This window comes from Balaenoptera borealis, assembly GCF_965194805.1.
Source record: "Balaenoptera borealis genome assembly, chromosome: 2".
Classification (NCBI taxonomy): Eukaryota; Metazoa; Chordata; class Mammalia; order Artiodactyla; family Balaenopteridae; genus Balaenoptera; species Balaenoptera borealis.
Window position 1 is genome coordinate 47540436 of NC_138867.1, and position 24320 is coordinate 47564755.

The 24320-nt window shown below is 38.9% G+C and overlaps 1 protein-coding gene across 2 annotated transcripts in view; it reads left to right on the forward strand.

Moving 5' to 3' along the window:
- RAB3C (RAB3C, member RAS oncogene family) overlaps positions 1-24320 on the forward strand; it is a 314700-nt gene that overhangs the window by 245300 nt on the left and 45080 nt on the right. For both annotated transcript variants that reach the window (XM_082382504.1, XM_082382503.1), the window contains exon 4: positions 10548-10672. In XM_082382504.1, coding sequence (XP_082238630.1) covers positions 10548-10672 — 125 coding nt within the window. The remainder of the gene's footprint in view (positions 1-10547; positions 10673-24320) is intronic.

Below are 24320 nucleotides of genomic sequence, written 5' to 3' on the forward strand. Positions count from 1 at the left end.
TCTGTGCAGGTTACTCTCTGTTTTGCCCTCCACAAACTGGGTGCTGCGCTCTCCTCCTAGGCTCCGAAGCTCCCCCTCCATCCAGGCTGATCTCCCTACTGGTGAGGGGACTTCCCAGGGTACAGGAACCTTTCCTCCTTCACAACTCCCTCCCTGAGGTGCAGGCCCCACCCAGATTCCTTTCTTTTTCTTTTTGTCCTACCTGGTTTTGTGGAGGTTTTCTTGCCCTTTCGGAAGTCTGAGGTCTTCTGCCAGTGTTCAGTAGATATTCTGTGTGAATCATTCCACTTGTAGATGTATTTTTAATGTTTTTGTGGGAGAAGGTGAGCTCTGTGTCCTTCTCCTCCGCCATCTTGAGCCCATCCCCCTCTGGAATGCTTAATTTCCTTTTAAAATAAGGTAAAATCACAACTTTCATCCAAATATAAAATAAACATGTTAAAGATTTTATTTAACTCAGCAATTAATGATGGAACCAATATAAGTTACCAAGGTTCAAGGGAGTATTCAGTGAAAACACGTACAGGCAATGGGGAATGCTGGAATGAATTTACCAATATTTGCAAAATAGGTGAATATCCATGGGGCAATGATCATTGACATTCCACCAGACACAATTCATTTGCACTTCCATTTCCTATTGGCAAGAACTCATCTATATTATTATCCATTTTCTCCCATTTACAGAGTTGTAAAATAGCTCAAAGTCTATGAAAAGCAAGAGATGATCTGGAAAGATGTGCTCGTCAGAACTCCTAGGCATCTCTTTTGCCCACTTCAAAGTCTTCCACAATTAATCCTGACAGTGGGATCTTGGAAGAGTTGGCTAGTGTTAGAGGAACAGAAGATATAACTATATTATTTTATTTTCCTGCCTGGAATGGAGACTTCACAGTCCTAGACTTCAAACAGTCTTAGCAGACATTTCTCCTTTTCCTGTCTTTATCTCCTCTTAATCTCCACTTCTCATTTCCCTTTGGCTCCCACTGGCTCAGTCCGGCAGACTTGTGGTTTCATTCCCCTCATGGAAACCCCGCCTACTCCACAGGAGGAGACATTCCCTCCTCCTCCTCCTTGGTCCTTTCTTCATGTCTTGCATGCCTCAGTGCTCAGGCTTTGTTCGAATGTGTGTGGAGCTTCTCCTCTGCTCAGCCCCCCGGGCTATGAAGGGGAAGGACAATTTTCTGGTATCTGAGTGAGGGCAGAGGGATGCTAGATTTTAAGTTCAGCTTGCCCTTCAGCTAAGTAGCAGAAAGCCTTATCAAAGACCATTCATTCCCCCAGGATAATACAGACTGATTTGAGAAAAGGATATTTCTGTTAACCTGGATTTGGCCTTGCCAGTTGTGGAAGAATAACCCAGGCATTCTAGAGCCTAGGAACGTCTGTCCCTTTCCTGGGTCAGACTCCCTTCTGCTCACTGAAGTGGGGGGGGGGGGGGGGGCTCTGTCTCTGTTTTCCAGTGGGTGATGCTTCCTCCATCCAGTAGTTGTTTTTCTTTCTGGCATAGAAGAGAGATGTCCAGTTGTTCCTACACACATATGGATTAAAAAAATAGAATTTGACATTTTGTACAAACAAAATGAGATTAGAAATTATAACAGAGGCATGATAGAAATGGGTCTAAAGTTGGTTTTAGACTGACAATGCAGAATCTGATGTGGTCCCAGGTGGTTCCAGAACCACACTGCTCAAGATGACTGCTTCTTGAGTTCTTGAATAAATGCTCACTATTGGCCCTCAGCAATGGACTTCCTGCAGAGAGGAGGATCAGATCCTTCAGGCCCATCCAGTTCTGCTCATTTCCACATGCAGCCTCATGACTCTCATATATATGGAGATTTAGAGTATTTTGGTCTCCTCAGGAGACATATTATTTTTTATTTTTAAAAACGAGTCAACTGTTTGGCATATGACTTTCTTCCCAACTTCCCTGTTCAGTAGGATGTAGTCACTGCTCTTCCCTGTGGAAGTAGATGAGGAGGCACGGAGAGTCTTGGGATACAGACACATCAGCCACTAGGTAACTGCATCATCTCCATTAACATGTCACTCCACATGTTGAGTTTCAGCTTTGTCATCTACAAAATGAAGGAGTCAGACTAGGACCCTCCAAAGCAACTGTTCCACGGTGATGAGGTGCTAAGTTACTCCCTGAGTATCCTCATCCTGACTGTTGGTGCTGGAACAGAAAGGAATGTGATTCCTGTAGGCTGGAATGAATAGCTCATCACACAGATGGCCTTTGCAGGTTGTAGAGGAGCCAACACTTGCCTTTCTCTACCAAGGACATGGTCAGGATGTCAAAGACCTTGGAAGAACTCCCTCAGCAACGCATCCTGAAAGGGATATCATGGGGCACTGGCATCACATACAGTAGTGATTCTCCTCCTGTGCTGTTTTTATTTTATGCTGATACTCTGAACTTACTGAATTCCTTAGGCATTTTTGCCACATTTGATCTATTGTTCACTCATTCATTTGGTCACTAATTCACAGTTACTGGATGAGACCCTTCTTTGTGCCAGATATTTTCCTGAGTGCACAGTGGTGAACAAAACAGTTGGGGTCCCTGCCCCCCTGTAGTCTAGGAGAGATACAGACAAGTGAGAAGGTCCTAGTGAGTGAGGTACAGGGTGTTTGGGGGCCCATATGATGAGCACCTAGTCCAGAGGAGGGATGTGAGCAGAGACCAGATGGAAGAGGGTGAGATAGCCTGACCCAGAGGCCATAAGTGTGTTTTAGACAATGGCACATATGATAGCAACAGGTGAGTTTCTTGCAAAACTAATGAAGCTTAAATTCTGTGGTGTACCAGGAAACAGACTCTTTGAAAAAAAGGCAAAAACAAAAAACAAATCTGATTTGTAGCATTTGCTAATTTCCATGGTATAAATACACCCATCGTGGTCAACGTTAAGGTACAGTTTAACAACCAACCCACAAAAGTCCTTAATATTATTTAATAATCAGTGCTTTCAAGCTGGTACTGCTATCTCCAGAACCTTGCTAGGAAGCTTTGGGTCCCTTACCTGGACAAGCCCATTCCAAATGTATTAGTTGGGGTTTCTCCTGAAGCAGGCTCGGAGAGGGGAATTTGGATACAAGTAGTTTTTTTCAGAAAGTGTAAGAAATAGCCACAGAGGGTGGGGAAGTTAGCTGGGGAAGGGAAGACCACCAATAAATGGTGTTTCTACCATTATGGGTAACTAGAGTTTCATCCTTCTTGAAATTCTGGGAATCAATGTGGCAACAGCCTGAGGAGCAAGGGAGTGGCAGTAGTTATACACTAACTCCTGTCAGTCACTGGCTGAGGTCTGTTCCTGGGGTGTGCTCTTTCCCTGTTACATTTGACTTTCCCTGATGGGTAGAGTGGCCTTCCATTGCTTCAGAGAAGACTTTAAAGCCAGAAGCTGCAGATACTGGCAGTTGGAAGTCAGCCAGCACGCGAGGAAGTGGCAAGGCCTGGGGGATATGTGCAGAGCACCAACAGCATCTGCTACAAATTGCCCTGTACCTAATTCTGTATTTCTTTTTTTTTTTCCTCTTCCATTATGGTTTATCACAGATTATTGAATATAGTTCCTGTGCTCTACAGTAGGACCTTGTTGTTTATCCATTCTATGTATACTAGTTTGCATCTGCTAACCCCAAACTCCCAATCCTTCCCTCCCCCTTGGCAACCACAAGTCTGTTCCCTATGTCTGTGAGTCTGTTTCTGTTTTGTAAATAAGTTCATTTGTGTCATATTTTAGATTCCACATATAAGTGATATCATATGGTATTTGTCTTTCTCTGACTTACTTTGCTTAGTATGATAATCTCTAGGTCCATCCATGTAGCTGCAAATGGCATTATTTCATTCTTTTTTATGGCTGAGTAGTATTCCATTGTATGTATGTGCCACATCTTTATCCATTCATCTGTTGATGGACATTTAGGTGTTTCCATGTCTTGGCTATTGTAAACAGTGCTGCTATGAACATAGGGGTGCATGTATCTTTTCGAATTATAGTTTTGTCCAGATATATGCCCAAGAGCAGGATTGCTGGATCCTATGGCAACTCCATTTTTAGTTTTTTGAGGAACCTCCATACTGTTCTCCATAGTGGCTCCACCAATTTACATTCCCACCAACAGTGTAGGAGGGTTCCCTTTTCTCCACACTCTCTCCAGCATTTGTTATTTGTAGACTTTTTAATGATGGCCATTCTGACCTTCTGTATTTCTAATTTACATTTTTTCCTTAAATTGGGCCCTCACATTTTTATTAGTTTTAGGCCTTGCAAAACCTAGAGCCACCCATAGTGATAGCTCCTAGTTGTTGAAAAATGTAGCATGTTTGAGAAATTCAAAGAAATTAATAAGGCTATATCAAAGTTGGGAGGAGGGTGGGAAGCAAGAGATGAAATGAGAAAGCAATGCTGGGCTATTCTAGGTTTGGCTGAGATTTGCTGATCTCTGTAGAACTCAGCTGGGCTCCTCCTGCTTTCTCATTCCTCTGGGACAGGCTGACAGAGCAGCCCCCTTTCTGGGATGGCCTCTTCCATGATGAAGAGCAAGAATGCCAGAGGGCTGATGCAACTCACAATGCCTCTGATGCTTATTGCTCACCAGTGGCTCACACCAAATCTCCTAATATTCCATTGGCCAAAGCAATTCACTTGGCCCAGTCCAAAACCAGGAGGGCAAGGAAATATAATCCACCTACAAGGAAGGAGGTGATGACTCAGTGAGGTCAGTAATACAATCTCCTCTAGGATTTTCACCAAGATGTTAGTGGTGGTTATCTGGGGTTAGTGAGATTTCTGATAATTTTTGCTTTAGCTTTTTCTCTTATTAGAATTTTTAATGAGAATATAGCAATTTTACCAAAAACTATAAACCTATTTCTTTAAGTAATTAAAGATATTAAAGGTTGGAGAACATTTATTTGAGGATACATTTTTAACATTTCCTTTTATAACTCCTTTATTAAATGAGTTAATGTACTTATGAAAAGCCTATCTCAACTTCTGAGACTACCTGTTAGCTTTTACAGTGTATATAAATCATTAGGTTTTATTATGTTCCTATTTTTGTTTCCTTATTACTACTCATTCATTTTAAAATTTATTTTGTTTATATCTTTTATTTTGTATGTATCTCTGTAAACCACCTGCAAACACTTTGAGTGTTAGATGGGAAGTAAAGAAACAGATTATTTTAAAAACTGAAACAGGTGTGGGCGAGAGAGCCATCCCAGTCATACATACAAATCAGCTGCAGACATTATTTTTTTAAACGCTTATGATGACGTCCCTAAAGGTTCTGATTTAATTGTTCTAGGTTGAAGTTATTTATAAAAGCTCTCCAAGGGTTGAGAAAAATTGAATAAATAAATGATTATGTTAGTGGAAAAGTAACAGAAGGGCCAATGTTATGCGATGAGCAGTCGGAGATTGGGAAATTCCATAATGATTTGAAGTCTGCTGAGATGCTGAAGGCTGAGGCTTCCGAATATTGAGAAGAGTAAGGGAAATGGACGCTGAGGAGAAATTTGAGCTTCCAGAATGAAGAATAGGACTGCTGTTAAGGTCTGTCTGAGATTCACTGCAGGGGAAGAGCTGGTCATATTCTCTCTGGCACCTCATTTTCCCATGTAGAGCCCAGATCAGACCCTAAGAGAGAACTGCTTTTTGGGTTACTGAGGTACATTTTGTGGACCGTTTTTCAGAACATTATCACTGATAAGAGTCTCTTCTCAATGAAAACAGGTTGAACTCGTAGGAAATTATTTATATACCCAGAACAAGAGAGGAGAAATAGAGATATTATAGGAATTTGATTTGTCTGTTTACAGCTCTCCTAAATTATTTTATTTTGTGCAGAGTTCAGTCATTTATGTATAAAATATGAAAATCTCTTTATCTCCCACTGCCTCATAATATAAAACAAAAACAAAACAAAAATCAAAATCCTCTCTCCCTACATATATATTTATAGAGGAACCATATAAAAATATAGAAATATATATAGAGAGGGGGGTTATTGTTTTATTTTTGTTTTTAACTAAAAGACAGATAACTGGGTTTTTTTAGTAACCAGGATCTCGTTACTGGTAAGGTCTGAGTTAATTGCCATTTGTAGAGTAACCATGGTGACCAGCATGTTGCTTCTGAGTCCATTAATCTTGTTGAGGTTAACAGTAAATCCCAAAGGATCTTTAGCAGTGATTCAGAAATAAATCATCTTCTCACATGTATGTTATTTGGTGACAGCACTTTCTTTAAATATGTCTCCCTAACAGACAAAGAAATAAGACAGTCCCTAATGAGGTGGTAAAAACCCGTTCCCGAATAAGAAATTTTACAAAATATAGCAAATGACTGAAAAAGTAGATACATAGAAATGACACATGAAAGGAGGATTTACTCAATAAACATGTACTGTACTCCTAATAGACATACCAAAAAAAGGCCATTTACTCCTTCTTAGTAATGTATCTGTACAGGACCTCAGCCTTGAGGTATAAACCGGAGACAAAATTTCAGATTCTTCAATGAAAAAAACTCAAATTATTTTTTAGATTATAGAAATTAGAAAGGATGTGTTGACCTGGACTGAGGAAGAGAAACAGCTGGCTGCCCAAGCTGGGACTAATAATGTTTTATATTTGTAAAAAGGTGTTTGCGACGTAGAAAGTAGAGCATGACCCTACCTAAAACCACATTTGTCCTACAACATCCCCAGAGATTAAGTACAAAATGTGGTGGCCTCATTTTACAGATGAAGATGCTGAGGCTAAAGAATGCAGAATGACTTTCCCATACTCAGTATTAGTGCTTTCTTTCAAATGAGCTGAATAAAATTGTTAGGATTCTGAGTTGGAAGGGATGGGGATTGGATTTTCATCCCAACATTCTTCTGCCCTTAATTCATATTACACACAATTCTGGGTCTTTGTCAACCCATGAGGTTTATATTTTCTCATCTCCAAGTATTCCTGAGCTAAAGGAATAATCCAAGCTCTCATTTCAACCTAGGTCTTCATACATAAAAGAAATACCAAGAAAACAATAGTGTTTTACAGAAGCTAAGATGCACAATTACTCATATTTTAACATCTCTGAAATGGGGATGTGTCTTACAATAAATAACATTGTAATTGCTGATGCTGTATGAGAAATGGATTCCACTGCCTGTACATGCGCCAACATGGTCATAGCTGTGTATACTGTCCTTACCTCAACTGAGTGGTGGAACTGTTACAACGTAGGTAGAAAGTTATTGTGTATGCAGGAGCGGGTATCAGTTTGATGTTAGGGATGTGAATACTCATTTGGAGTAATGATCATCATTTCATATTTCCCTGCAAAACAACATGCTGGTGCTCTACAGGTCTTAAGGGAAGATACCCACAAGCAGAAGGGTATGCTGACTTATTGAGGTAGTCATGGGATGATCATCTTTCATGAACAAAGCATCATGAACAAAGCAACTGAAGACAGAAAGAATTACTAAATCCCTCAGAATACATGAAAAAAACTTCAAAGTAACAAGAAGCTGTTGTAACTGACAAGTGTGTCTAGCAGGAAAATTGTTAACCATTGTATCATAGTTTCATTGGCTGCTGCTTTTTGTTCTTGGCCATTCTTAAAGTAATTTTTAATCTTATAATCCATGGCATCTTAGATTCTATGATATGTAGTAATTCATAAATCAGTCAGCATGGTTCTGTTCCCCTGTAGCTGGTGATTGGGCTTTGCCTAAAGCTACTCTGTTGATGGTGGACTTCATCAGAAAGTCCAGAGTAGTCAAAAACAAATCTTATTTGATTAACCAACTCTGGCAAATTAATGCTTTGTTCACTTCAACACAAATGTCTCAGACCACAGTTGATATTTGATTAAAAAGAGAAATTGTCTCCAATGGCTCTTGAAGCTTTTAAGATAATGGTTCTTTATAATTCCCCAATTATAGAAAGTGTTCATTTTTAATAATTGGCAATTTAGGACATTGCAGAGGTTACAGTAAAATATTTCTGATATAGGTACAATTGGAAAGGAGGATGGTTCTGATGTAATCATGACCTCCCAAAATTACACACACACACACACACACACACACACACACACACACACACACACACACACACACACACAGTATAAACAGGGAATGTTGTGTATGCATAGATGTATAATCTATCTCTGTGGCTTCCAAAGACCCCATGAGTTATTATGCTGGAACTGAGAGACTCAGACATGTTTAATGGCAGAAGCAAGCATTCCATTAACTTGGTTAAAGAGTACAAATCAGCTAGCTGAGTTGTTTCTTCTTTACCTTCACAAAGGTGCACCCCGGCCTGGTTTAAGTTTATACAGTCAGGGATGCAGCAGGAAGAGTTTAACTAGGTCAGAAGAGTGCTAAATTTTTTCAGGCAAGCATTTGTCCTTGGTAAATTCAGTGAGCCATGCCTTTACATACCAGCCCCAGCCTCTTCCTTACGCAAGTATGACACTCTCCTGTGACTCCCATCTCCCCAACTTCATTCTGCAAATTTGCGTTCTAGCTGTGTGCCAGGATAAGAACTTTCTCCATTAACATAGGGGCTCTCAACCTAGGGCCTTTCCAGGCATAGGCCAAGCCTTGGCTAACAAGACCTAGAGGAGCAAAGGGATAATTTTTTTAATTACCTAAGGAAATCTGATTAGATTTGAGTTCCTTTGAAAGAACCTTTGGAATTTATTTATACAACTATCTTAGCACTTGAGATTTAAGGTGTGTCCAGATACAGAATATTTTTTGCACCTTAATTCACTCTGAATTCATCATTTTTCATATACCCCGCTCATAAGATGAGGTAAGTGAAAAGTATAGATTTTGAATGTCTGCCTTTATTTTCCCAGTTTATAGATATATGCTGAATGTGACTATTGCTAGAGGAGTGTATTATTCTCTTAGGGGTCAGAATTAGAAAGGTCACATCCCCAGATTTTTCTGATAAAATATGCTGCACCTTGAGATACTCACATGGAACCAAAGGTATCTTTCACCAGATATTTTAATCTCATTTGAAAACTTGTACTTGGTTCAGGGAAGTACTCTGAGATAAGACCCTATCTGCCTTTTAGCTCTCTTCTTTCTTCTCAGAAGGGAGAAATAGTGATGACATCTCATTAGAAGCTCTCCTGCTGCAGTTTAAAGCTATTTGCTTTCATTCTCTCTTCAAGCTGAGCGCAGCGCATCACTATTTTCTATGTAAAAATCCTGAAGTATTTGACAGTTGCTAGTAAGAACATGCCAAGCTTCTCTTTTTGACGCTTTACAAATCCCTTATTAAACTTTCATCATTTGCTTAGCTTTTCTTCCTCTCTCTCCCTCCCTCTCTCTCTCTCTCTTTCTCTCCCTCTCTCTCTCTCTCCCCCCCCCACCCACCCACTGGGTGATATGTCTTTCCCGCCTATCTTGAATTATTGTTATCAAATAAGAACGTGGCCAATAAAAAGGGAGGATTAAAGAACATGGCTTCCTTTCAGCTTCCTCTCTGAAATGATAACAAATACACTAGAACTTCACTTCTCAAACTTGTAATGAGTAGTACAGATATGTGTTTAAGAGCACAGGCTTGAAAGCTTTACTGACTGCGTTTGATTTCCAGATCTACCACTTTACTAGCTGAGTTGTCTTAGGTGAATTTTTTAACCTTTCTGTGCCTCATTTTCCTCAACTATAAAATGAGGATCATAATATTATCTCCCTTGAGTTACTCTAAGGATTAAGTTAAGGTAACATATATAAAGAGTTTAAAACAGTACCTGCAAATATTAACTATTATAATTATCAACTAAGTTTCAAAATCAAAATTTGGTTATGTGCATTATGATCCATACCGGAAGCTTATTCTGAATCCTAGATATCCTGTTTATAGTAACCTAAAACACCAGCTCATTGTATTATAATTTTGATATTAATCAACCTGGCATTTTTCTCTTAAAAATGTAAGGCATGAGTATATTAGTTCTTATAACACTTTTTAAAAATATTATCATTACTCACAGATTTCCTAACCCAATTGTCTTAGCTCTTTAAGTTGTGACTATAACAAGGTAAAAATTTTTTTTCTGTGATGGGCTATAAATAGTGACCAACCATCTCAGGTTTCTTGGAACTGAGGGGTTTCTTGGGGCATAGGACTTTTACTGCTAAAACTGGGAACATCTTGTGCAAACTGGGATGGCTGGCCACTCACTCCAGCTATAAAAGTACTGTATAAGGTGGAGTAGAAGGGGGGAAGGAAGAAGCGGTAGTAATATTAATCTCATCAAACACAGAAGAATTCTAAATACAACACCACACCACCGTTCCCCTGATTTTTGACTCACGCAATCCCTGATGAGTATCTGAAGGGTAGAATTGCACTGAACTAATTAATTCTAAATGTCAGACATTTGGGCTTCATTTTTTGCTATTATCGTCATCTGTGGGATATATTTCTTCTCCTTCATTTTATGCTGTTGCACTTTCCTCTGATCATTTTTTTGCCTGTTGTTTTTTTTTTCTTGTAGGTCAACTCAAATCAAAACATACTCATGGGATAATGCCCAGGTTATCCTGGTTGGGAACAAATGTGACATGGAAGATGAGCGAGTCATCTCAACTGAGAGGGGCCAACATTTAGGAGAACAGCTTGGTAAGAAACAAATGATCAAATTAATGAGAAAGAGAGCATGGTAATTACTTGTAACACAGTGCAGAGTCCCAGCTACTTGCTAGGATGGATTTAATGAAAAGATTGTCAACCCGACAGTAGAAACCAACACATCACCTGTAAGTAGTAAGTGGATTTCCTCCCACTTTCTGTGGCATCCTTAGAATCCAAGCACAATTACAGAAGCAAAATAGACAGCCAGCATTTGGATTTAGCACAAGATGTTCAAATTCCATTGCATAAGAAAGACAGGATGTGCCTTGCTTGCTATTTCTTTGGGGCTTTTTCTCTATATACAATATTTTATACTGAGTGAGCACTTTATTATGCTATATGATTGTTGTTTTCAAGTTTCCATTGGAGGAGGGTGGGTAATAGGCACAGAATAGGTCATGTTATAGATTCTGGTTCTAGGGACACCACTGGCAATGTGTGTTACAGTTACAAACCTCTTTGAGACTCTACCTCCTCATATCTTAAGAATGAGTATTATGACCCATGCTTACTTTACCAAGTCCTTGTAGGTAAGATCAACTGAGATAAGAGATAGATATGAAAGAGTTTTAGAAATGGCAAAGCCATTTCAAACGCAAAACATTGTATATAGGGGGAAAAAATGCTTGAGTGAGTAGGGTAGAGTTTTGGTGCAAAGGAGGGAATCATGATTGATTGATTTTTTTAAAATAATTTTTATTGGAGTATAGTTGACTTACAATGTTGTGTTAGTTTCAGGTGTACTGCAAAGTGAATAAGTTATACATGTACATATATCCACTCTTTTTTAGATTATTTTCCCATATAGCTCATTATAGAGTATTGAGTAGAGTTCCCTGTGCTATACAGTAGGTCCTTATTAGTTATCTATTTTATATATAGTAGTGTGTATATGTCAATCCCAATCCCCCAATTTATCCCTTCTCCCTTTCCCCCCTAGTAACCATAAGTTTGTTTTCTACATCTGTGACTCTATTTCTGTTTTGTAAATAAGTTCATTTGTACCATTTTTTAAGATTCCACATATAAGCGATATCATATGATATTTGTCTTTCTCTGACTTACTTCACTCAGTATGACAATCTCTACGTCCATCCATGTTGCTGCAAATGGCATTATTTTGTTCTTTTTTATGGCTGAGTAATATTCCATTGTATATATGTACCACATCTTTATCCACTCCTCTGTCGATGGACATTTAGGTTGCTTCCATGTCTTGGCTACTGTAAATAGTGCTGAAATGAACATTGGGATACCTTTTCAAATTATGTTTTTCTACAGATATATGACCAGGAATGGGATTGTTGGATCATGTAGTAGTTCTATATTTAGTTTTTTTAAGGAACTTCCATACTGTTCTCCATAGTGGTTGTACCGATTTACATTCCCACCAAGAGTGTAGAAGGGTTCCTTTTTCTCTACACCCTCTCCAGCACTTATTGTTTGTAGATTTTTTTGATGATGGCCATTCTGACTGTTGTGAGGTGGTTGTAGTTTTGTACAACTACTCATTGTAATTTTGATTTGCATTTCTCTAATAATTAGTGATGTTGAGCATCTTTTCATGTGCTTTTTGGCTATCTGTGTGTCTTCTTTGGAAAAATGTCTATTTAGATCTTCTGTCCATTTTTTGGTTGGGTTGTTTGCTTTTTTGATATTGAACTGCATGAGCTGTTTGCATATTTTGGAAGTTAATTCCTTGTCGCTTCATTTGCAAATATTTTCTCCCATTCTGTTTGTTGTCTTTTCATTTTGTTTATGGTGTCCTTTGCTGTGCAAAAGCTTTTAAGTTTCATTAGGTCCAATTTGTTTGTTTTTATTTTCATTACTCTAGGAGGTGAATTCAAAAAGATATTTCTGCGATTTATGTCAAAGAGAGTTCTGTCTATGTTTTCCTCTAAGAGTTTTATAGTATCCAGCCTTACGTTTAGGTCTTTGATCCATTTTGAGTTTATTTTTGTGTATGGTGTTAGGGAGTGTTCTAATTTTATTCTTTTACATGTAGCTGCCCAGTTTTCCCAGCACCACTTATTGAAGAGACTGTCTTTTCTCCATTGTATATTCACGGTTGCTGGTTTTGATATCATATTTGTGTGTGGATGATTTTTTACTACTACTTTATGTTTGCCTTTACCAGTGAGCTTTCCCACTTGTGATTTTCTTGTTTCTAGCTGTGGCCTTCCCCCCACACACACACCTAGAGAAGTTCTTTTAGCATTTGTTGTAAGGCTGGTTTGGTGGTGCTGAATTCTCTTAGCTTTTGCTTATCTGTAAAGCTTTCGATTTCTCTGTCAAATCTGAATGAGAGCCTTACTGGTTAGAGTAATCTTGGTTGTAGGTTTTTCCCTTTCAACACTTTAAATATATCGTACCTCTCTGTTCTGGCCTGCAGAGTTTCTGCTGAAAAATCAGCTGTTAACCTTATGAGGATTCCTTGTGTGTTATTTGTTGCTTTACCCTTGTTGCTTTTAATATTTTTTTCTTTGTCTTTAATTTTTGTCAGTTTGATTACTATGTGTCTCGGTGTGTTCCTCCTTGGGTTTATCCTGTATGGGACTCTCTGCACTTCCTGGACTTGGATGAGTGTCTCCCTTTCCCATGTTAGGGAACTTTTCAGTTATAATCTCTTCAAATTTTTTCTCAGGCCCTTTTCCTTTCTCTCCATCTTCTGGGACCCCTATAATGCAAATGTTGGTGCATTTGCTGTTGTCACAGAGGTCTCTGTGACTGTCCTCATTTCTTTTTTCATTCTTTTTTCTTTGTTCTATGGCAGTGATTTCAAACACTCTGTCTTCCAGCTCACTTTGTTCTTCTGCCTGTTATTCTTCTATTGATTCCTTCTAGTGTATTTTTTTATTTCAGTTATTGTGTTGTTCACCTCTGTTCTTCAAATCTTCTCTTTTTTAAACATTTCTTGTATCTTCTTGGTCTGTTCCTCCATTTTTTTTCTGAGATTTTGAATCATATTTACTATTATTACTCTGAGTTATTTTTCAGGTAGATTGCCTATCTTCTCTTCCTTTAGTTGTTCTCATGGGTTTTTATCTTGTTGCTTAGTCTGCAACATATTTCTCTGTTGTCTCATTTTGTCTAACTTTCTGTGTTTGTGGTCTCCTTTCCACAGGCTGCAGGATCATAGTTCCTCTTCCTTCTTGTGTCTGACCCCTGGTGGGTGAGGTTGGTCCTGGAGCTTTTGTAGGTGTCCCAGTGGGAGGGACTGGTGCCTGCCCTCAGGTGGGTAGAGCTGGGTCTTGTCCCTCTGGTGGACAAGGCTGTGTCACAGGGTGTGATTTGAGGTGGCTGTGAGCTCAGTGCAACTTTAGACAGCCTGTCTTCTGATGGGTGGCACTGTGTTCCTATCTTCTTTGTTGTTTGGCCTGAGGCTTTCCAGCACTGTAGCCTGTAGGTTGTTGGGTTGGACTGGGTATGGTGCCAAAATTGGGACCTCCTGGAGAGTTCATGCCAATTAGTATTCCCTGGGGCCTCCACTACCAGTCTCTTCGCCCCCCACAGCAATCTACAGCTGACCCATACCTCCCCAGGAGAGCCTCCAAGACCCCTAGGTAGGTCTAACCCAGGTTCCTATGGATGTACTGCTTTTTGCTGGTCCCAGGGCACATGAGACCTTGTGTGCACCCTCCAAGAGTAGAGTGTCTTTCCCCCAGCCCTTTGGAGTTCCTTCACTCAAGCTCTGCTGGTCTTCAAGGCTAAATGCTCTGGGGGTTCTTCTTCCCAATGCCAGATTCTCAGACTGTGTCTTGGAGGGCTATTTTTATGTGGGAACGTTTCTGTGTGGCCTGCATGGGTTTAAATTTTTTTGGTGGTAGGGCTGTTTTTAGTATAGGTGTCTGCCACCTCTTTCTTCAGTGTATGCTGTCCATTATCCCCTTGATAGGAGGTGTGACTGATGTTGTAGTGACAAGAGCCTGCATTGGATATTGAACCTCCCCTTTGTTCTGTGGTTGTCACTGCCCTGTCAGGGGTGGGGTCTGCTCCCTAGTTCTTGGAGTAGAGGCCCCCAGATCTGTTTCTTGGCTGTGTTTCTGATCTGTGGTGTGAGTTAGGTGGGACTGGAGCACTCCCACTGGGAGAGAAGCCACTGAGTATCCCTCCTCTGGAGCTGTTCACCTGTGGGTGTGCTCTGTTGTGTCACCTTTCACCCGTTGTGTGAGCTCTCAGATTACACAGTTGTTGGCACTGCTCTCGGCCCCACCTTAACTGTGTGGGTATGCCAGCAGTTGGCCCTGGTGTCTCCCAGGTGCTGTTTTCACCAGGCCACTAGTGTAGATCCACTGAAGTCAGTTTCCAGGATTGCAGTAATCACGGATCTGCATCCACTGTGGGTGTTATGGGGTCAGTTCGGACTCTGGCCTGGCCCAACACCCATGTGTACGTGTCCACAAAGTCCACAGCTGCTAAAGCTAGACCCGTCTCAGCTGCAGGAGCACTCATTGTCTGCTCAGGTGTTCTGCAGGTGCTGAGTTTACAAAGCCAGTTGCAGGGGTGTAAATCCGCAGTTTGCGCAGCAGTAAGGGGAGATTTCATCTCTTCTTCCTTAGTTGCACGGTCCCTGGGGCTCAGCTGTGGTTTCAGCCCACCTATGCATGTGGGCCACCCACAGGCATCTGCTCCTGAGGCTGCCCCAGAGCACATGAGCCTGCCCTGGTGGGAAGGGGGCACAGAGGAGGTGGCGACTGGGGGACACCCATGGCAGGGACTGGTGCGTGGGGATAGAGGCTGCAATGGCCATGATTGATTTATTAATTCAAGGCATTTTTTACTGAGCACCAGTTATGTATCCTGCACTGTGTCAGACATCACGGGGGATACCAGAAAAGTGTGATCCACAGTCCCTCGGCTCAAGTTGCTTTCAATCAACTGGGGAGACCAGAGATACACACAAGAAAGCAGAAATAACAACACCAAAAATAGCATCATGAGGATATGATAAGCTAGGAGACAGATGCCAAGAGGAAAGAAACAGAGGGAGGGTGGCAGACACAGGTGTTAGAAGGAGGTGTGAGAGTGAAGTGAGATGGGAGGCAGATAAGGAGCAATGCAGAGGAAACAGAGAAAATGTATGGAAATGAGCAGAACAGCTAAGAAGAGGTGAGTGATGAGAGGAGCTAACAATCATATGGGTTAAATGGCAAGACAAGTTTTGAATGGTCCTGAAAGGAGAGTAGAATATGAAAACCATGAAGAGGAGAAGAAGCATCATGAATAAAGGGCACAGTGGAGTAAGGACATTGAGAGGAACATTGGGAGGAGAGTGAGTGGAAAAGTTGGAACCCAGCGTAATGTTATGGAAGTAGAGTGGATTTGGGGAACAATTCCAGCCCTAAGCAAAGGAGCTGGAATTTCTTTCTTTTCCTTCCTTCCTTCCTCCCTTCCTTCCTCCCTTCCTTCCTCCCTCCCTTCCCTCCCCTCCTTCCCTCCCTCCCTTCCTCCCTTTCTCCCTTCTCCCTCCCTCCCTCCTGTCCCTTTTTCCTCCCTCCCTTCCTTCCGAGAGTCTGGCTTTCTAACCTTTTTGGCCAGGACCTACAGTAAGAAATGCATTCAATCTAGCAACCCAGTGCATACATACGTAGAGAGAAAGAGAATGAAACCAAACAAAACACATTTACTCTTATTAGATGAGATTTGTTCGGTGCTATTCTCTTTTCTATTATTTTTCACCTTCTTTTTTCTTTTAATAATGGTGTCAACTCACTAAATAAATCCTAGGATCCACTAATGTGCTTCAACCCACTATAATTTGAAAAACACTGTTCTGGAGGGGGTACTTTGTGATTAATCTGCAGGGAGTGTGCAGCACAAATTAGAAAAGCAGACCTCCTCTCAGTGGGGCACGCTGTCACTTGGTCATCTCATAAATGAACTATGCACAGTCCAGTCTGAGAGCTTGACCATTTCCTTATGAGATTAGTGAGCTCATTGGACCAAAGGCTATCACCCAATGACCGCAAGAACCCTCCCACCAAACTTTCTTACATTCGCCCATGAGAAAATCATACAGCTGATGTCTGTTCTTTCTGTGGCCGCCCTTGAGCTTTTATCTTCTCGTTCATAGGGCCTCTCCCCATTCTATCAATTTAACAATCTTTTCCCCCCAAAAGTCTGAAAAACTTGGCTATCTTTTCTTAGTCCTCTTAGCACCTCAGGAAGTTAGGAATGGAGAATAGTAGATTCCCCAAGAGAAGAGAGAAAAGAAATCTGGGACAGGGTTGGCAGGGTGGCTTCCTGAGACAATCTCTTCCCTCCCTGTATTTTCTTGACTAGTCAGGCATATGCTATGTGGGGGGAAGAAACTGCTACACAGATGTAAGTGACTTCTATATATAAACCTGAAAATTGTTTGGTTCAAAGAACAATAGATGGGAGCCAATATTTTAGTGACATTGAGCCAGGTAGCTGGTTACATTTTTTACTACTGTAATAAATTACCTGGGTGTTGAGAAGGTCATGTTATGGAAGGGGACATTTAAACTGGTGTGAATGCATCAAGAGGGCAGCTTTCCTTGGAACTCCACTGACTGACACAAACACAAGCCCTTTTCCTGTGGTACATAGATGAAGGAAATTTCCTGAAATTGTGGGGCAGAAATGGTTTATGTACCCATACACATTCTTCCAATGATTTCTGATTGATTTTTTGCTCTGTGTTCAATAAACCCCAGCAGTTGTCATAGCAACCAACACTTGGGCATTCTTAGAGAGTCGTTTACCTTCTTTAATGTGGTTTGACTACACACCCTTCTATAAATGATCATGAGACATCGTTTATATGGGGGAAAAAACCCTCACAATCTAAGTTTAAAGATTTTAAAGGTCTTAGCTTTATTTTTTTTTAATTACTGGTAAAATTCCATTGTCCAGAACAGCATCACACACACACAAAGGTTGGGCACTGTTTTTTAAATGTCATTACCACATCTTAGCAGATGGTTCAAAAACACTGCTGTATTGATCTAGTTACAATTAATTCTCCATTGTGGATGGTTACATCCATAACATTTGCTTATCCTAATGAAGGTACTTGATGGAACTGAGCTGTAGCTGAGGTCTTTAAAATACTTGTATGTCAGCTGCCCTTGCCAATCCAAACATTTACAATACATCAGTTGCTTGGGAATACAATGAAAATGCTACCTTTCAGGAGCAACCATTGTAGTGCCTGTGATAGACTATGCAGACAATCAGCATTTTTCTGGTCTTCCCTTTCCTGGTTGTTTTGTTTCATTTGGCCTGCTGGGCATGCCCTCCTTCTTGAATTCTGCCATCTTGGCTTCTATACCATGGTGCTCTCTCTCCAGCCATACCTTGGCTGTTTCCTTGGGAGACTCCTCCTCTTTCTCCCTTTTGCACTTTGCCTTTCTGTCCTTGGCCCACCACTCTTCTCTCTCTGCACTCTCCCTTAGATAGTCCCAACCATTTCTGAGGCATGAACTCTGCCTATAAACTAATGACAGCCAAGTCATGTCTTAGCCCTGACCCTCTACCCACCTACCAGCTGCATGTATTCAATACTTCCGATTTTGGGTGGTCCTCTAAATCATGTGCAGCTGAATCCTCTGGGGTTCTTTTTCAAGTGCATATTTGTCAACCCTAACTCAGGCATGCTGCATCAAAGTTTCTGAAGGCCAGGAATCTACATGTTTAACAAACAACATTCTGACTTTCCTACAACCCTAAAATTTTAGAACACTGACTTAAATAGCTGCAAGTGTTTGGAGAAGGTAGGGAACTGCCCCTGAGCTGAACATTATCCTATAGCTAGTATCATTCTTCCCATGTGTGTTTTTGACATTTACTATAGGCACATGTACCTGTAACAATATATAGGAATGTTTTCAATTTTTATTTTTATCCAAATGCCGAATTTATAATATGGCAATAATCTATATATATGTACAGTCTCATAATTTGTTTTAAATGTAAAAATATTAAATATTAAATTAGAAAAATAGAAATAATTAAAGATATGTTTTCCTAAAATAAAAGTAATATAACTGGGAATAAGAACAAAGAAATGTATGCAGGAGAATGGATTTGTATTGCCCTGAAATTATAGAAGAAAGAATACTTGAACCATTTTTACAAGCACTGAATGGGCAGAAAGTGCAGAAGCTCTGAGGTTTCCTAAAAATGTAGTTAGAGAAACAAAAATTGCAGATAAACTAAATTTGCTTCTGGAGAGAAGTGATGTTTTTAATAACTAATTTGTAAGGCTCTAATTTTGTTTTTAATTTGCATTCATATTTCTTCCTAAAGCAAATAACAGATACATATATCCTATTACTCTCCATTTAAATAATTGTCATGATATCATGTGCCTGTATTACTAAATTCCAACCCTGTCGTCTCCATCCTTCCTCCTTGTCTAGCACAGGGAACCCATGAGGATTTCTGACAACTATAAAATATTCTTATACTTTGCCATCTTTCCAACCTGTAAAATTTGTTTCCCCCTCTTTTCACATTTAATGACTTGTTTTGTTTTGTTTATTCATCTTCAAATGTTTATTAAACACCTATAATGATATTAAGGAGTCATGAAATATGTATCTTCCTCCTCGTGAAGCTTAATGTGTGGTCTGCATGTCAAAAATACAATAAAATATAGTGAATGCATAAATTGTTTCCAGCCCTGTTTAGGGCTGGAAAACATCAAAACAAGTATAACTTGAAGGATGAAGGTGGGACATACAGATCTACAAATATATAGTTCCTTCTGTTTTAAGAATAAGAAGAGTGACAAAAAAGTCACATTCTATGTCTATAAACTCTGAAACATTGATTCAATAAAGGCTGGCTTAATTAAGCAGTTCCTTCAAGGGAATAATAATCTCTTGAAGTAGAAAAAGGTAAATTAAAGACAAATCAGAAAGGATACTCCTTCACATAACAAAGAATATACTAAAAGAACTGATTGTTTCTGGAGGAGGGAGGTGGTGCAGACAGGATATATTCAATATAGTTGCTTCCCAAAAAGTCTAGATAAATCAAGTAAGGCAGATACACCATGGCTAATAGAGTTTGGACTCTATGGGACATTTCTATCCCACCAAGAATAAGAGTTTGAGCACATTGACCATGCGGCTTCATATGCCTTGATATCACTCCTGGGGACATGTTAGCTAGGGTGAATGGAACATCGTTGTTACCAAGCCAGGAAAGTCTACCTCCTGAGATTTGAGTGCCCATGCTGCTGATTTCTGCTGAGACTAGATGACTTCAGGAATGCCTAATTTAGGAACTCTGATTCTAGGATTCTTCAATTGGTTTCTAATTTGAGTCTTTTAGTGTAAACACCCTTGTCTTTCATTGCCAACTCAAGTGAGAATGAACAAAGCAGTAACTTCACTGAACTTTGGATCCATACAGTCTGATCCTAAGCAGCCAGATTCTCTTTATACATTTTCCATTGAAGAGAATTATAATTACCAGTGTCACACCTTCCTGACCACTAAGCTCCGCTTGAGTCACTGTATACTTGGAACGACCTTGAGATACAGATTAGGTCTTAACTGCGTTTAGTTTTCTATTTTACAATCCAGGAGAGAATTAGGGTCTATAATAATGGATGAGCCTATTTAAACTCTGTTCATGGACCCCCGAGTCTTCCAGTGATCCACAGTGATCCAGTGAAAGATGCCAGAAAATGACTAGATCACTGTTAAGGATAAATTTTCTCAAATGCAATATTGCCCAAGTACATAATATTTATTTTCAAACAGTGCCCAGCTTTATGGAATTTCCTCCAACCAGTAAATTGGAAAACTCCTTGACTACTCATTCCGTGCTTTATAAGAAACCTCTGAAAATTCTTGATGCCTCACTCTCTGGGCCTTAAAAATTACACTGAGACAGTTACCACTAAACCGGTTACACAGCAACTTCTTAGTACCTTTAGAGCATTATTTTAGGGAATCTGTAAGGAGGACTACTTAAGGTAGTTCCCTTCTAAATAATGAAAAATTAAGGTATTGTAAAGTGTGCTGTCTTTCTTCTTTGTTGTGCTGAGAGAGCCATATAAGACTGCTCTGAGACTAGGAATAACAGAGATAAATTAACTCAAGTCACAGGTAGGCCTCAAAACATTGAGGGGATCTCACTTCTTTCTCAGAAAATTCAATTCAGGCAGGACCAAGGCAAGGAGAGGAGAAAAGTAAATAGAAGTTAAAAAAAGTAAATAGAAAAGTAAATCAGGCCAGTTAAATTGGGATCTCTCTGGTGGGACTCAGTCAACAGTATTTTTTTTTTTTATTTTATTGAGGTATAATTGACATATAACATTAGTTCAGGTATATTGAGTTATAACTGACATATAACATTAGTTCAGGTATGTAACATAATGATTCAATATTTGTATGTATTGCAAAATGATCACCACAGTAAGTCTATATCCATCACTATACATAATTACAAAAACTTTTTTCTTGTGATGAGAACTTAAGATTTATTCTCTTAACAACTTTCAAATATGCAATACAGTATTTTTAACTATGGTACTGTGCTGTACATTACATCTCCGTGATTTATTTATTTTATAACTGGGCATTAGTACCTTTTGAACCTTTCATCCATTTTGCCTGCCCAACCCCCAGCCCCCACCTCTGATCACCACCAATGTGTTCTCTGTATCTGAGGTGGGTTTTATTTTGGAGGTTTTTTGGGGGGGAGGTGGTTTCCTTTTTTTTCTGAGATTCTGCATATAAATGAGATCATACAGTATTTGTCTTTCTCTGTCTGACTTATTTCCCTCAAGGTTCATCCATGTTGTCATAAATGGCAAGATTTCTTTCTTTTTTATGGCTGAATAATATTCTATTGTGTATGTGTGTGTGCATATGTGTGTTTATCCATTCATCCAATGATGGACACTTAGGTTGTTTCCATATCTTGGCTACTGTAAATAATAATGTAGTGAACGTAAGGGTGCCTATATCTTTTTGTTTTTATTGTATAAATGCCTAAAAGTGGAATTTCTGGATCATATGATATTTCTATTTTTAATTATTTGAGGAATATCCATATATGGCTATACCAATTTACATTCCCATCAACAGTGCACAAGGGTTCCCGTTTCTTCATACCCTTACCAACACTTGTTAATTTTTGTATTTTTGGTAATAGCCATTCTAACAGGTGTGAGGTGATAGCTCTTTGTGGTTGTGATTTACATTTCACTGATGATTAGTGATGTTAACCATGCTTTCATATACCTGTTGGCCATCTGTATGTCTTTGGAAAAAATGTCTATTCAGATCCTCTGCCCAATTTTTAATCATATTTTTTGTTTAATTATTGACTTTGAGTTGTACAAGCTCTTTATATATTTTGGATATTAACCCCTTCTCCTGATAAATAGTTTGAAAATTTTTTCTCCCATTCTGTCTGTTGTCTTTTCATTTTCTTAATTATTATTTTTTCTTTTTTTCTATGCAAAAGCTTTTAAGTTTGCTGCAGTCTCATTCGTTGATTTTTGCTTTTGTTGTTTGTGCTTTGGGTATCATATCCAAAAAGTCATTGCCAAGACCAGTGTTGAGGAGCTTCTTCCCTATGTTTTCTTCTAGGAGTTTTATAGTATCAGGTATTGTGTTTAGGTCTTTGATTCATTTTGAGTTGACTTGTGAGTGGTGTGAGATAAGGGTCAGTTTCATTATTCTGCATGTGTTCATCCAGTTTTCCCAACACCATTTGTTGAAGAGACTATCTTTCTTTATTCGGTGCTCTGGGCTCCCTTGTCAAATATTAGTTGATCTTATGAGCAGGGGTTTAATTCTGTGCTCTCTAACTTTATTCCATTGGTCTATGTGTCTATACTGTTTTTTATTACTGTAGCTTTGTAGTATAGTTTGAAGTGTGATAGCTCCAGCTTTGTTCTTTTTCTTCAGGATTGCTTTGGCTGTTTGGAGTCTCTTGTGGTTCCATACAAATTTTGGGATTGCTTTTTCTATTTCTGTGAAGAATGCCTATGGTATTTTGTTGGGAATTACATTAAATCTGTAGATGGATTTGGATGTTATGGAGATATTAATAATATTAATTCTTCCAATCCATGACAACATGATGTCTTTCCACTTGTTTGTGTCTTCTTCAGTTTTGTTCAGCAAAGTCTTGTAGTTTTCTTATAGTCTTGTACAGATCTTTCACTTTCTGGGCTAAATTTATTCCTAAGTATTTTATTGTTTTTAATGCTATTGTGAATGGGATCTTGTTCAGCTATTTCAACCTTAGTGTAAAGAAATGCAACTGGTTTCTGTATGTTAATTTTGTATCCTATAACTTTACTGAAATTGTTGATTAGTTCCAAAGTTTTTTGGTTGAGACTTTGGAATTTTCTATATACTGAATCATATTGTCTACAAATAGCAAATCATTACTGATTTGGATGCATTTTATTTCTTTGTCTTGCCTCATCCCTCTAGCTAGGACTTCCAGTACTATATTCAATAGGAGTGGTGAGAGTAGGCATTCTTGTCTCATTCCTGATCTTAGTGGAAAAACTTTCAATTCTCCTCCATTAAGTATAATGTTAATTGTGGGTTTGTCATATATGTTGTGGTATATTCCTTCTATACCCAATCTGCCAAGGGTTTTTTATCATGAAAGCGTGTTGTATTTTGTCAAATGCTTTTCTACATCTGTTGAGATGATCATGTCATTTTTATCTTTTATTAATATGATGATTACATTTATTGATTTGCATATGTTGAACCATCCAGAGATAAATCCCACTTGGCAATGGTGTGTAATCCTTTTTACGTTCTCTTGAATTTGGTTCACTAATATTTTATTGAAAATATTTGCATCCATATTCATCAGGGGCGTTGGTCTGTACTTTTCTTGTGGTGTCCTTATCTGGTTTGGTATCAAGGTGATGCTGACCTCATAGAATGAGTTTGGAAGTTTTTCCTTTTCCTCAATTTTATGGAGAGCTTGAGAAGGATTGATATTAATTCTTCTTTGAATGTTTGGTAGAATTCACCAGTGAAGCCATCAGGCCCTGGGGTTTTATGTGTTGGAGGGTTTTGATTACTGATTCAATCTCTACTCATTATTGGTCTTTTCAGATTTTCTATTTTTTTCTCATTCAGTCTTGTTAGGTTGTGTGTTTCTATAAATTTATCTATTTCTTCTAGGTTATCTAATTTGTTGGCACATAATTGTTTATAATAGTCTCTTGTGATCTTTTGAATTTCTGTAGTATCAGTTGTAATGTCTCCTGTTTATTTCTAATTTTATTTATATGAGTTTTCTCTCTTTTTTTCTTAGTCTGGCTAAATGTTTTTCAATTTTGTTTCTTTTCAAAGAAGCAGCTCATAGTTTCATTGATCCTTTTTGTTGCTTTTCTAAACTCCATGTCATTTATTTCTGCTCTGATCTGTATTATTTCCTTCCTTCTGCTAACTTTGGGCTTAATTTATTCATTGTCTTGTTCCTCGAGTTGTAAAGTTAGGTTATTTGAGATCTTTCTAATTTCTTAATACATTGTTTTTTTCAGTATAAACTTTCCTCTCAGAACAGTTTTTGCGACATCCCATAAGTTTTAATATGTTTTATTTTCATTTTCATTTGTTTCAAAATAATTTTTTATTTCCATCTTCATTTCTTCTTTGACCCTTTGGTT